This window comes from Scyliorhinus torazame, chromosome 31 (genome assembly GCF_047496885.1).
Source record: "Scyliorhinus torazame isolate Kashiwa2021f chromosome 31, sScyTor2.1, whole genome shotgun sequence".
NCBI lineage: Eukaryota > Metazoa > Chordata > Chondrichthyes > Carcharhiniformes > Scyliorhinidae > Scyliorhinus > Scyliorhinus torazame.
In genome coordinates this window covers 31,810,553-31,825,350 of record NC_092737.1, presented here as the reverse complement: position 1 = coordinate 31,825,350, position 14,798 = coordinate 31,810,553, and the positions used below count along the sequence as shown (strand labels likewise).

The window sequence follows — 14,798 nt, the reverse complement described above, 5'->3', positions numbered from 1 at the left end:
TGGAGTGATGAGCGGTGATGTGAGGGGTATTGGAGTGATGATGTGAGGGGTATTGGAGTGATGAGTGGTGATGTGAGGGGTATTGGAGTGATGAGTAATGATGTGAGGGGTATTGGAGTGATGAGCGGTGATGTGAGGGGTATTGGAATGATGAGTGATGATGTGAGGGGTATTGGAGTGATGATGTGCGAGGGGTATTGGAGTGATGAGTGATGATGTGCGAGGGGTATTGGAGTGATGAGTGATGATGTGTGGGGTATTGGAGTGATGAGTGATGATGATGTGAGGGGTATTGGAGTGATGAGTGATGATGTGTGGGGTATTGGAGTGATTAGTGATGATGTGCGAGGGGTATTGGAGTGATGAGTGATGATGTGCGAGGGGTATTGGAGTGATGAGTGATGATGTGCGAGGGGTATTGGAGTGATGAGTGATGATGTGCGAGGGGTATTGGAGTGATGAGTGATGATGTGCGAGGGGTATTGGAGTGATGAGTGATGATGTGAGGGGTATTGGAGTGATGAGTGATGATGTGCGAGGGGTATTGGAGGGATGAGTGATGATGTGTGAGGGGTATTGGAGTGATGAGTGATGATGTGAGGGGTATTGGAGTGATGAGCGGTGATGTGAGGGGTATTGGAGTGATGAGCGGTGATGTGAGGGGTATTTGAGTGATGATGTGTTAGGGGTATTGGAGTGATGAGTGATGATGTGTGAGGGGTATTGGAGTGATGAGTGATGATGTGTGAGGGGTATTGGAGTGATGAGTGATGATGTGTGGGGTATTGGAGTGATGGGCGGTGATGTGAGGGGTATTAAAGTGATGAGTGATGATGTGAGGGGTATTGGAGTGATGAGCGGTGATGTGAGGGGTATTGGAGTGATGAGCGGTGATGTGAGGGGTATTGGAGTGATGAGTGATGATGTGAGGGGTATTGGAGTGATGAGTGATGATGTGTGAGGGGTATTGGAGTGATGAGCGGTGATGTGAGGGGTATTGGAGTGATGAGCGGTGATGTGAGGGGTATTGGAGAGATGAGTGATGATGTGAGGGGTATTGGAGTGATGAGCAGTGATGTGAGGGGTATTGGAGTGATAAGTGATGAGGTGTGGGGTATTGGAGTGATGAGCGGTGATGTGAGGGGTATTGGAATGATGAGTGATGATGTGAGAGGGGTATTGGAGTGATGAGCGGTGATGTGAGGGGTATTGGAGTGATGAGCGGTGATGTGTGAGGGGTATTGGAGTGATGAGTGATGATGTGAGGGGTATTGGAGTGATGAGCGGTGATGTGAGGGGTATTGGAGTGATGAGTGATGATGTGTGAGGGGTATTGGAGTGATGAGTGGTGATGTGTGGGGTATTGGAGAGATGAGCGGTGATGTGAGGGGTATTGGAGTGATGAGTGATGATGTGAGGGGTATTGGACTGATGAGTGATGATGTGAGGGGTATTGGACTGATGAGTGATGATGTGAGGGGTATTAGAGTGATGAGTGGTGATGTGTGAGGGGTATTGGAGTGATGAGTGATGATGTGTGAGGGGTATTGGAGTGATGAGTGATGATGTGCGAGGGGTATTGGGAGTGATGAGTGATGATGTGTGAGGGGTATTGGAGTGATGAGTGGTGATGTGTGAGGGGTATTGGAGTGATGATGTGTGAGGGGTATTGGAGTGATGAGTGATGATGTGAGGGGTATTGGAGTGATGAGTGATGATGTGAGGGGTATTGGAGTGATGAGCGATGATGTGAGGGGTATTGGAGTGATGAGTGATGTGTGAGGGGTATTGGAGTGATGAGTGATGATGTGAGGGGTATTGGAGTGATGAGCGGTGATGTGAGGGGTATTGGAGTGATGAGTGATGATGTGTGAGGGGTATTGGAGTGATGAGTGATGATGTGTGAGGGGTATTGGAGTGATGATGTGAGGGGTATTGGAGTGATGACTGATGATGTGAGGGGTATTGGAGTGATGAGTGATGATGTGAGGGGTATTGGAGTGATGAGTGATGATGTGCGAGGGGTATTGGAGTGATGAGTGATGATGTGAGGGGTATTGGAGTGATGAGTGATGTGTGAGGGGTATTGGAGTGATGAGTGATGATGTGAGGGGTATTGGAGTGATGAGTGATGTTGAGGGGTATTGGAGTGATGAGCGGTGATGTGAGGGGTATTGGAGTGATGAGTGATGTTGAGGGGTATTGGAGTGATGTGGTGAGGGGTACTGGAGTGATGAGCGGTGATGTGAGGGGTATTGGAGTGATGAGCGGTGATGATGAGGGGTATTGGAGTGATGAGTGATGATGTGTGGGGCATTGGAGTGATGATGTGAGGGGCATTGGAGTGATGAGTGATGATGTGAGGGGTATTGGAGTGATGATGTGAGGGGTATTGGAGTGATGGGCGGTGATGTGAGGGGTATTGGAGTGATGAGTGATGATGTGTGGGGTATTGGAGTGATGAGTGATGATGTGAGGGGTATTGGAGTGATGAGTGATGATGAGGGGCATTGGAGTGATGAGCGGTGATGTGAGGGGTATTGGAGTGATGAGCGGTGATGTGAGGGGTATTGGAGTGATGAGTGATGTGTGAGGGGTATTGGAGTGATGAGCGGTGATGTGAGGGGTATTGGAGTGATGAGTGATGATGTGTGAGGGGTATTGGAGTGATGAGTGATGTGTGAGGGGTATTGCAGTGATGAGCGGGGATGTGAGGGGTATTGGAGTGATGAGTGATGATGTGTGAGGGGTATTGGAGTGATGATGTGTGAGGGGTATTGGAGTGATGATGCGTGAGGGGTATTGGAGTGATGATGCGTGAGGGGTATTGGAGTGATGAGCGGTGATGTGTGAGGTGTATTGGAGTGATGAGTGATGATGTGTGAGGGGTACTGGAGTGATGGGCGGTGATGTGAGGGGTATTGGAGTGATGAGTGATGATGTGAGGGGTATTGGAGTGATGAGTGATGATGTGAGGGGTATTGAAGTGATGAGCAGTGATGTGAGGGGTATTGGAGAGATGAGTGATGATGTGAGGGGTATTGCAGTGATGAGTGATGTGTGAGGGGTATTGGAGTGATGATGTGAGGGGTATTGGAGTGATGAGCGGTGATGCGTGAGGGGTATTGGAGTGATGAGTGATGATGTGTGAGGGGTATTGGAGTGATGGGCGGTGATGTGTGAGGTGTATTGGAGTGATGAGTGATGATGTGAGGGGTATTGGAGTGATGAGTGATGATGTGAGGGGTATTGGAGAGATGAGTGATGATGTGAGGGGTATTGCAGTGATGAGTGATGTGTGAGGGGTATTGGAGTGATGATGTGAGGGGTATTGGAGTGATGAGCGGTGATGCGTGAGGGGTATTGGAGTGATGATGTGAGGGGTATTGGAGTGATGATGTGAGGGGTATTGGAGTGATGATGTGAGGGGTATTGGAGTGATGATGTGAGGGGTATTGGAGTGATGAGTGATGATGTGAGGGGTATTGGAGTGATGAGCAGTGATGTGAGGGGTATTGGAGAGATGAGTGATGATGTGAGGGGTATTGCAGTGATGAGTGATGTGTGAGGGGTATTGGAGTGATGATGTGAGGGGTATTGGAGTGATGAGCGGTGATGCGTGAGGGGTATTGGAGTGATGATGTGAGGGGTATTGGAGTGATGATGTGAGGGGTATTGGAGTGATGATGTGAGGGGTATTGGAGTGATGAGTGATGATGTGAGGGGTATTGGAGTGATAAGTGATGATGTGAGGGGTATTGGAGTGATGAGCGGTGATGTGAGGGGTATTGCAGTGATGAGTGATGTGTGAGGGGTATTGGAGTGATGAGCGGTGATGCGTGAGGGGTATTGGAGTGATGAGTGGTGATGCGTGAGGGGTATTGGAGTGATGAGTGATGATGTGTGAGGGGTATTGGAGTGATGAGTGATGATGTGTGAGGGGTATTGGAGTGATGAGTGATGATGTGAGGGGTATTGGAGTGATGAGTGATGATGTGAGGGGTATTGGAGTGATGAGTGGTGATGCGTGAGGGGTATTGGAGTGATGAGTGATGATGTGTGAGGGGTATTGGAGTGATGAGTGGTGATGCTTGAGGGGTATTGGAGTGATGAGTGATGATGTGAGGGGTATTGGAGTGATGAGCGGTGATGTGAGGGGTATTGGAGTGATGAGCAGTGATGTGTGAGGGGTATCGGAGTGATGAGTGATGATGTGAGGGGCATTGGAGTGATGTGTGAGGGGTATTGGAGTGATGAGCGGGGATGTGAGGGGTATTGGAGTGATGAGTGATGATGTGAGGGGTATTGGAGTGATGAGTAATGATGTGTGAGGGGTATTGGAGTGATGATGTGTGAGGGGTATTAGAGTGATGAGCGGTGATGTGAGGGGTATTGGAGTGATGAGTGATGATGTGTGAGGGGTATTGGAGTGATGAGCGGTGATGTGAGGGGTATTGGAGTGATGAGTGATGATGTGTGAGGGGTATTGGAGTGATGAGCGGTGATGTGAGGGGTATTGGAGTGATGAGTGATGATGTGTGAGGGGTATTGGAGTGATGAGTGATGATGTGAGGGGTATTGGAGTGATGATGTGAGGGGTATTGGAGTGATGAGCGGTGATGTGAGGGGTATTGGAGTGATGAGCAGTGATGTGTGAGGGGTATCGGAGTGATGAGTGATGATGTGAGGGGCATTGGAGTGATGTGTGAGGGGTATTGGAGTGATGAGCGGGGATGTGAGGGGTATTGGAGTGATGAGTGATGATGTGAGGGGTATTGGAGTGATGAGTGATGATGTGTGAGGGGTATTGGAGTGATGATGTGTGAGGGGTATTGGAGTGATGAGTGATGATGTGTGAGGGGTATTGGAGTGATGAGCGGTGATGTGAGGGGTATTGGAGTGATGAGTGATGATGTGTGAGGGGTATTGGAGTGATGAGTGATGATGTGAGGGGTATTGGAGTGATGATGTGAGGGGTATTGGAGTGATGAGTGGTGATGTGTGAGGGGAATTGGAGTGATGAGCGGTGATGTGAGGGGTATTGGAGTGATGAGTGATGATGTGAGGGGTATTGGAGTGATGAGCGGTGATGTGAGGGGTATTGCAGTGATGAGTGATGTGTGAGGGGTATCGGAGTGATGAGTGTTGATGTGACGGGTATTGGAGTGATGAGTGATGATGTGAGGGGTATTGGACTGATGAGTGATGATGTGTGAGGGTATTGGAGTGATGAGTGATGATGTGTGAGGGGTATTGGAGTGATGAGTGGTGATGTGTGAGGGGTATTGGAGTGATGAGTGATGTGTGAGGGGTATTGGAGTGATGAGCGGTGATGTGAGGGGTATTGGAGTGATGAGCAGTGATGTGAGGGGTATTGGAGTGATGAGCAGTGATGTGAGGGGTATTGGAGTGATGAGTGATGATGTGAGGGGTATTGGAGTGATGAGTGATGATGTGAGGGGTATTGGAGTGATGAGCGGTGATGTGAGGGGTATTGGAGTGATGAGCAGTGATGTGAGGGGTATCGGAGTGATGAGTGATGATGTGAGGGGCATTGGAGTGATGTGTGAGGGGTATTGGAGTGATGAGCGGGGATGTGAGGGGTATTGGAGTGATGAGTGATGATGTGTGAGGGGTATTGGAGTGATGATGTGTGAGGGGTATTGGAGTGATGAGCGGTGATGTGAGGGGTATTGGAGTGATGAGTGATGATGTGTGAGGGGTATTGGAGTGATGAGCGGTGATGTGAGGGGTATTGGAGTGATGAGTGATGATGTGTGAGGGGTATTGGAGTGATGGGCGGTGATGTGAGGGGTATTGGAGTGATGAGTGATGATGTGTGAGGGGTATTGGAGTGATGAGTGATGATGTGAGGGGCATTGGAGTGATGTGTGAGGGGTATTGGAGTGATGAGCGGGGATGTGAGGGGTATTGGAGTGATGAGTGATGATGTGTGAGGGGTATTGGAGTGATGATGTGTGAGGGGTATTGGAGTGATGAGCGGTGATGTGAGGGGTATTGGAGTGATGAGTGATGATGTGTGAGGGGTATTGGAGTGATGAGCGGTGATGTGAGGGGTATTGGAGTGATGAGTGATGATGTGTGAGGGGTATTGGAGTGATGGGCGGTGATGTGAGGGGTATTGGAGTGATGAGTGATGATGTGTGAGGGGTATTGGAGTGATGAGTGATGATGTGTGAGGGGTATTGGAGTGATGAGCGGTGATGTGTGAGGGTATTGGAGTGATGAGTGATGATGTGTGAGGGTATTGGAGTGATGAGTGATGATGTGCGAGGGGTATTGGAGTGATGAGTGATGATGTGTGAGGGGTATTGGAGTGATGAGTGGTGATGTGTGAGGGTATTGGAGTGATGAGTGATGATGTGTGAGGGGTATTGGAGTGATGAGTGGTGATGTGTGAGGGGTATTGGAGTGATGAGTGGTGATGTGTGAGGGGTATTGGAGTGATGAGTGATGTGTGAGGGGTATGGGAGTGATGAGCGGTGATGTGAGGGGTATTGGAGTGATGAGTGATGATGTGAGGGGTATTGGAGTGATGAGCGGTGATGTGAGGGGTATTGGAGTGATGAGCAGTGATGTGAGGGGTATTGGAGTGATGAGTGATGATGTGAGGGGCATTGGAGTGATGAGTGATGATGTGAGGGGTATTGGGAGTGATGAGCAGTGATGTGAGGGGTATTGGAGTGATGAGCGGTGATGTGAGGGGTATTGGAGTGATGAGCGGTGATGTGAGGGTTATTGGAGTGATGAGTGGTGATGTGAGGGGTATTGGAGTGATGAGTGATGTGAGGGGTATTGGAGTGATGAGTGATGTGTGAGGGGTATTGGAGTGATGAGTCATGATGTGAGGGGTATTGGAGTGATGAGTGATGATGAGGGGTATTGGAGTGATGAGTGATGATGTGAGGGGTATTGGAGTGATGAGTGATGATGCGTGAGGGGTATTGGAGTGATGAGTGATGGGTATTGGAGTGATGAGTGATGATGTGAGGGGTATTGGAGTGTAGTAATGATGTGTGAGGGGTATTGGAGTGATGAGCGGTGATGTGCGAGGGGTATTGGAGTGATGAGCGGTGATGTGAGGGGTATTGGATGATGAGTGATGATGTGTGAGGGGTATTGGAGTGATGAGTGATGGGTATTGGAGTGATGAGTGATGATGTGAGGGGTATTGGAGTGATGAGTGATGATGAGGGGTATTGGAGTGATGAGTGATGATGTGTGAGGGGTATTGGAGTGATGAGTGATGTGAGGGGTATTGGAGTGATGAGTGATGATGTGAGGGGTATTGGAGTGATGAGTGATGATGTGTGAGGGGTATTGGAGTGATGAGCGATGATGTGAGGGGTATTGGAGTGATGAGTGATGATGTGAGGGGTATTGGAGTGATGAGTGATGATGAGGGGTATTGGAGTGATGAGTGATGATGTGTGAGGGGCATTGGAGTGATGAGCGGTGATGTGAGGGGTATTGGAGTGATGAGTGATGATGTGCGAGGGGTATTGGAGTGATGATGTGTGAGGGGTATTGGAGTGATGAGTGATGATGTGTGAGGGGTATTGGAGTGATGAGTGATGATGTGAGGGGTATTGGAGTGATGAGTGATGATGTCTGAGGGGTATTGGAGTGATGAGTGATGATGAGGGGTATTGGAGTGATGAGTGATGATGAGGGGTATTGGAGTGATGATGAGGGGTATTGGAGTGATGAGTGATGATGAGGGGTATTGGAGTGATGAGTGATGATGTGAGGGGTATTGGAGTGATGAACGGTGATGATGAGGGGTATTGGAGTGATGAGTGATGATGTGAGGGGTATTGGAGTGATGCGCGATGTTGTGTGAGGGGTATTGGAGTGATGAGTGATGATGTGTGAGGGGTATTGGAGTGATGAGTGATGATGTGTGAGGGGTATTGGAGTGATGAGTGATGATGTGTGGGGTATTGGGAGTGATGAGTGATGATGTGAGGGGTATTGGAGTGATGAGTGATGGGTATTGGAGTGATGAGTGATGATGTGAGGGGTATTGGAGTGATGAGTGATGATGAGGGGTATTGGAGTGATGAGCGGTGATGTGAGGGGTATTGGAGTGATGAGCGGTGATGTGAGGGGTATTGGAGTGATGAGCGGTGATGTGTGGGGTATTGGAGTGATGAGTGATGTGTGAGGGGTATTGGAGTGATGAGTGATGATGAGGGGTATTGGAGTGATGAGCGGTGATGTGAGGGGTATTGGAGTGATGAGCGGTGATGTGAGGGGTATTGGAGTGATGAGCGGTGATGCGAGGGGTATTGCAGTGATGAGTGATGTGTGAGGGGTATTGGAGTGATGAGTGTTGATGTGACGGGTATTGGAGTGATGAGTGATGATGTGAGGGGTATTGGAGTGATGAGTGATGATGTGAGGGGTATTGGACTGATGAGTGATGATGTGTGAGGGTATTGGAGTGATGAGTGATGATGTGTGAGGGGTATTGGAGTGGTGATGTGTGAGGGGTATTGGAGTGATGAGTGATGATGTGAGGGGTATTGGAGTGATGAGCGGTGATGTGTGAGGGGTATTGGAGTGATGAGTGATGTGTGAGGGGTATCGGAGTGATGAGTGATGTGTGAGGGGTATCGGAGTGATGAGCGGTGATGTGAGGGGTATTGCAGTGATGAGTGATGATGTGAGGGGTATTGGAGTGATGAGCGGTGATGTGAGGGGTATTGGAGTGATGAGTGATGATGTGAGGGGTATTGGAGTGATGAGCGGTGATGTGAGGGGTATTGGAGTGATGAGCAGTGATGTGAGGGGTATTGGAGTGATGAGTGATGATGTGTGAGGGGTATCGGAGTGATGAGTGATGATGTGAGGGGCATTGGAGTGATGAGTGATGATGTGAGGGGTATTGGGCGTGATGAGCAGTGATGTGAGGGGTATTGGAGTGATGAGCGGTGATGTGAGGGGTATTGGAGTGATGAGCGGTGATGTGAGGGTTATTGGAGTGATGAGTGGTGATGTGAGGGGTATTGGAGTGATGAGTCATGATGTGAGGGGTATTGGAGTGATGAGTGATGATGCGTGAGGGGTATTGGAGTGATGAGTGATGGGTATTGGAGTGATGAGTGATGATGTGAGGGGTATTGGAGTGTAGTAATGATGTGTGAGGGGTATTGGAGTGATGATGAGGGGTATTGGAGTGATGAGCGGTGATGTGCGAGGGGTATTGGAGTGATGAGCGGTGATGTGAGGGGTATTGGATGATGAGTGATGATGTGTGAGGGGTATTGGAGTGATGAGTGATGGGTATTGGAGTGATGAGTGATGATGTGATGGGTATTGGAGTGATGAGTGATGATGAGGGGTATTGGAGTGATGAGTGATGATGTGTGAGGGGTATTGGAGTGATGAGTGATGATGTGAGGGGTATTGGAGTGATGAGTGATGATGTGTGAGGGGTATTGGAGTGATGAGCGATGATGTGAGGGGTATTGGAGTGATGAGCGATGATGTGAGGGGTATTGGAGTGATGAGTGATGATGTGAGGGGTATTGGAGTGATGAGTGATGATGTGTGAGGGGGCATTGGAGTGATGAGCGGTGATGTGAGGGGTATTGGAGTGATGAGTGATGATGTGCGAGGGGTATTGGAGTGATGGGGTGGGGGTGTGGGTGAGGAGGATGTGGGGGAGGGGTGGAGTGAGAGTGGGATGGGAGTGTGGGGAGGGGTGATTGGATGATGAGTGATGATGTGGAGGGGGTAGTGGAGTGAGGGAGGAGGGTTGGGGTGTGGGGGAGGGTGGTTGGGAGTGAGGAGGGGAGGGCTGGAGGGGTGAGGTGGGGATGGTGATGATGTGCGAGGGGTATTGGAGTGATGAGTGATGATGTGTGAGGGGTATTGGAGTGATGAGTGATGATGTCTGAGGGGTATTGGAGTGATGAGTGATGATGAGGGGTATTGGAGTGATGAGTGATGATGAGGGGTATTGGAGTGATGAGTGATGATGAGGGGTATTGGAGTGATGAGTGATGATGAGGGGTATTGGAGTGATGAGTGATGATGAGGGGTATTGGAGTGATGAGTGATGATGGGAGGGGTATTGGAGTGATGAACGGTGATGATGAGGGGTATTGGAGTGATGAGCGATGTTGTGTGAGGGGTATTGGAGTGATGAGTGATGATGAGGGGCATTGGAGTGATGAGTGATGATGTGCGAGGGGTATTGGAGTGATGAGTGTTGATGTGAGGGGTATTGGAGTGATGAGCGATGATGTGTGAGGGGTATTGGAGTGATGAGTGTTGATGTGAGGGGTATTGGAGTGATGAGTGATGATGTGTGAGGGGTATTGGAGTGATGAGCGGTGATGTGAGGGGTATTGAAGTGATGAGTGATGATGTGAGGGGTATTGGAGTGATGGGCGGTGATGTGAGGGGTATTGGAGTGATGAGCGGTGATGTGAGGGGTATGGGAGTGATGAGCGATGTGTGAGGGGTATGGGAGTGATGAGTGATGATGTGAGGGGTATTGGAGTGATGAGTGATGATGTGAGGGGTATTGGAGTGATGAGCGGTGATGTGTGAGGGGTATTGGAGTGATGATGTGAGGGGTATAGGAGTGATGAGTGATGATGTGTGAGGGGTATTGGAGTGATGAGTGATGATGTGAGGGGTATTGGAGTGATGAGTGATGATGTGTGGGGTATGATGAGTGATGATGTGTGAGGGGTATTGGAGTGATGATGTGAGGGGTATTGGAGTGATGAGCGGTGATGTGAGGGGTATTGGAGTGATGAGCGGTGATGTGAGGGGTATTGGAGTGATGAGCGGTGATGTGAGGGGTATTGGAGTGATGATGTGAGGGGTATTGGAGTGATGAGCGGTGATGTGAGGGGTATTGGAGTGATGAGTGATGATGTGAGGGGTATTGGAGTGATGGGCGGTGATGCGAGGGGTATTGGAGTGATGAGTGATGATGTGTGAGGGGTATTGGAGTGATGAGTGATGCTGTGAGGGGTATTGGAGTGATGAGTGATGATGTGTGAGGGGTATTGGAGTGATGAGCGATGATGCGAGGGGTATTGGAGTGATGAGTGATGATGTGTGGGGTATTGGAGTGATGAGTGATGATGTCAGGGGTATTGGAGTGATAAGTGATGATGTGAGGGGTATTGGAGTGATGAGCGGTGATGTGAGGGGTATTGGAGTGATGGGTGATGATGTGAGGGGTATTGGAGTGATGAGTGATGATGTGTGAGGGGTATTGGAGGGATGAGCGATGATGTGAGGCGTATTGGAGTGATGAGCGGTGATGTGAGGGGTATTGGAGTGATGAGTGATGATGTGAGGGGTATTGGAGTGATGAGTGATGATGTGTGAGGGGTATTGGAGTGATGGGCGGTGATGTGAGGGGTATTGGAGTGATGAGTGGTGATGTGAGGGGTATTGGAGTGATGGGCGGTGATGTGAGGGGTATTGGAGTGATGGGCGGTGATGCGAGGGGTATTGGAGTGATGAGTGATGATGTGAGGGGTATTGGAGTGATGAGTGGTGATGTGAGGGGTATTGGAGTGATGGGCGGTGATGTGTGGGGTATTGGAGTGATGGGCGGTGATGCGAGGGGTATTGGAGTGATGGGCGGTGATGCGAGGGGTATTGGAGTGATGGGCGGTGATGCGAGGGGTATTGGAGTGATGGGCGGTGATGCGAGGGGTATTGGAGTGATGAGTGATGATGTGAGGGGTATTGGAGTGATGGGCGGTGATGCGAGGGGTATTGGAGTGATGAGTGATGATGTGAGGGGTATTGGAGTGATGGGCGGTGATGCGAGGGGTATTGGAGTGATGGGCGGTGATGTGAGGGGTATTGGAGTGATGGGCGGTGATGTGTGGGGTATTGGAGTGATGGGCGGTGATGCGAGGGGTATTGGAGTGATGAGTGGTGATGTGTGGGGTATTGGAGTGATGAGTGGTGATGCGAGGGGTATTGGAGTGATGAGTAATGATGTGAGGGGTATTGGAGTGATGGGCGGTGATGCGAGGGGTATTGGAGTGATGAGTAATGATGTGAGGGGTATTGGAGTGATGAGTGGTGATGTGAGGGGTATTGGAGTGATGGGCGGTGATGTGAGGGGTATTGGAGTGATGGGCGGTGATGCGAGGGGTATTGGAGTGATGGGCGGTGATGCGAGGGGTTTTGGAGTGATGGGCGGTGATGCGAGGGGTATTGGAGTGATGGGCGGTGATGCGAGGGGTATTGGAATGATGGGCGGTGATGCGAGTGGTATTGGAGTGATGGGCGGTGATGCGAGGGGTATTGGAGTGATGGGCGGTGATGTGCGAGGTCCGTGACGGAGGATGTGAACCCTTACCTTCCTCAGGAGTGGTCATGATGGTGTTAACTCTGCCAGTTTCCTCTCTCCTGGGCAGATTTTCACAGGCCAGCACAGTCACCTGGGTGCACTTGCCATACAGGTCCACAACACCCCACACCTGGGCGGGCAGCCCTGAGGCTGCGACCCCACAGTCTCGCCCGTTCACCCACAGGTGGAGCTCGCCCCCGACCGTCCGCTGGATCCCCACTTTGTCGCCCTCACTCAGCTGGTCCAGGTCCTGGCCGTACTCTTCCAGCACTGACCGGCCGTCCCTCAATACCGAGCAGCCAGAGATGATCCACGAGCCACCCTTTAGCCCAGTGGCACTGCTGGGGAAGTCCAAGGTATTGGGGTCCAAGGCCGTCACCCCAATCTCGATGGAACCACTCCAGGAGTTCACCTGCCATCAAAGACAAAGACTCGATCAGAAATAGAGAAACGGATCAAATATCCTTCATTAGTTTTGGCTATGTAGCCACATTGTGACTTAGTGAAAGTTAATTTTGTTTTGATCAGGGCTTAGATACTCCAAAGTGAATTGTGAAGTTCACCTGATCTATAACTTTTATGTTGAATTTGATCAGGATGAGCACAAGAGTCTTCACTTCAGGTATGATTCATCAGACTCCCTCGACACTTCAATCAAAACAAAGGTTATTATAAGAATGTAGTTAACATATATCCAGAAATAAACTCAGCAAGAATTTATCAATAGCATACATAAAGAATAAACAACAGCTACAATAATCTATGTTTCTCACTCGTAATGATTCTCCCTTCGTAACTGTTCCAATTCAATACAAAATCAAATAAACCAATACCCCTTTCAAAGGCCCGGCCCAGCACACTGTAATCTCACTCGAATGGGACCGGTCCTTGCCCTGAGATTCTGATCCAGCTCCAATCAGCAGATTCAAAACTCCTTCTGGAAGGCAACTCTATCTTTAAAGTTGCCGCGGCCGTTTTCCACACCCAATGCGCTGTCAGTTCCCCGGAACAGTTTTAAAAGCAAAAGAGGAAAACACTGCTCCTCTTCTGCAGCCCAAAATTGAAACCCAGACAGTAACCCCCCCTCACCTGTCAGCCGCAGCCCGGCTCCACCCACAAGTGACATCACTGAAGCCGTGCTGCAGGTCATGTGGTAAATCCAAACATTTCTTAAAGGGACATTCACATGACAATGTCTTAACGTCACTGAAAAACACAGGGGTACTGGTGACGACGGGTCTGTCACTTTATAACACTTGGGTACAGTACTGGTGGGGATGAGTCTGTCACTGTATAACACTGGGGTACAGTACTGGTGGGGATGGGTCTGTTAGTGTATAACACTGCGGTACAGTACTGGTGGAGATGGGTCTGTCACAGTATAACACTGGGGTACAGTACTGGTGGGGATGGGTCTGTCTCTGTATAACACTGGGGTACAGTACTGGTGGAGATGGGTCTGTCACTGTATAACACTGGGGTACAGTACTGGTGGAGATGGGTCTGTCACAGTATAACACTGGGGTACAGTACTGGTGGAGATGGGTCTGTCACTGTATAACACTGGGGTACAGTACTGGTGGAGACGGGTCTGTCACTGTATAACACTGGGGTACAGTACTGGTGGGGACGGGTCTGTCACTGTATAACACTGGGGTACAGTACTGGTGGGGACGAGTCTGTCACTGTCTAACACTGGGGTACAGTACTGGTGGGGATGGGTCAGTCACTGTATAACACTGGGGTGCAGTACTGGTGGGGATGGGTCAGTCACTGTATAACACTGGGGTACAGTACTGGTGGGGACGGGTCTGTCACTGTATAACACTGGGGTACAGTACTGGTGGGGACGGGCCTGTCACTGTATAACACTGGGGGACAGTACTGGAGAGGACGGGTCTGTCACTGTATAACACTGGGGGACAGTACTGGAGAGGACGGGTCTGTCACTGTATAACACTGGGGTACAGTACTGGTGGGGATGGGTCTGTCGCTGTATAACACTGAGGTACAGTACTGGTGGGGATGGGTCAGTCACTGTATAACACTGGGGTAAAGTACTGGTGGGGATCAGTCTGTCGCTGTATAACACTGGGGTGCAGTACTGGTGGGGATCGGTCTGTCACTGAATAACACTGGGGTACAGTACTGGTGGGGATGGGTCTGTCACTGTATAACACTGGGGTACAGTACTGGTGGGGATGGGTCTGTCACTGTATAACACTGGGGTACAGTACTGGTGGGGACGGGCCTGTCACTGTATAACACTGGGGTACAGTACTGGTGGGGACGGGTCTGTCACTGTATAACACTGGGGTACAGTGCTGGTGGGGATGGTCTGTCACTGTATAACACTGGGGTACAGTACTGGTGGGGACGGGTCTGTCACTGTATAACACTGGGGTACAGTACTGGTGGGGACGGGTCTGTCACTGTA

The 14,798-nt window shown here is 50.0% G+C and overlaps 1 protein-coding gene across 1 annotated transcript in view; it reads right to left on the bottom strand.

Annotated features, from left to right (window-relative positions):
• The window catches only part of neurl4 (neuralized E3 ubiquitin protein ligase 4), a 203,993-nt gene that overhangs the window by 179,350 nt on the left and 9,845 nt on the right, over positions 1–14,798 (bottom strand). The window contains 1 exon segment of the mRNA XM_072493516.1: positions 12,371–12,773. Within this exon segment, the coding sequence (XP_072349617.1) occupies positions 12,371–12,773 (403 nt within the window).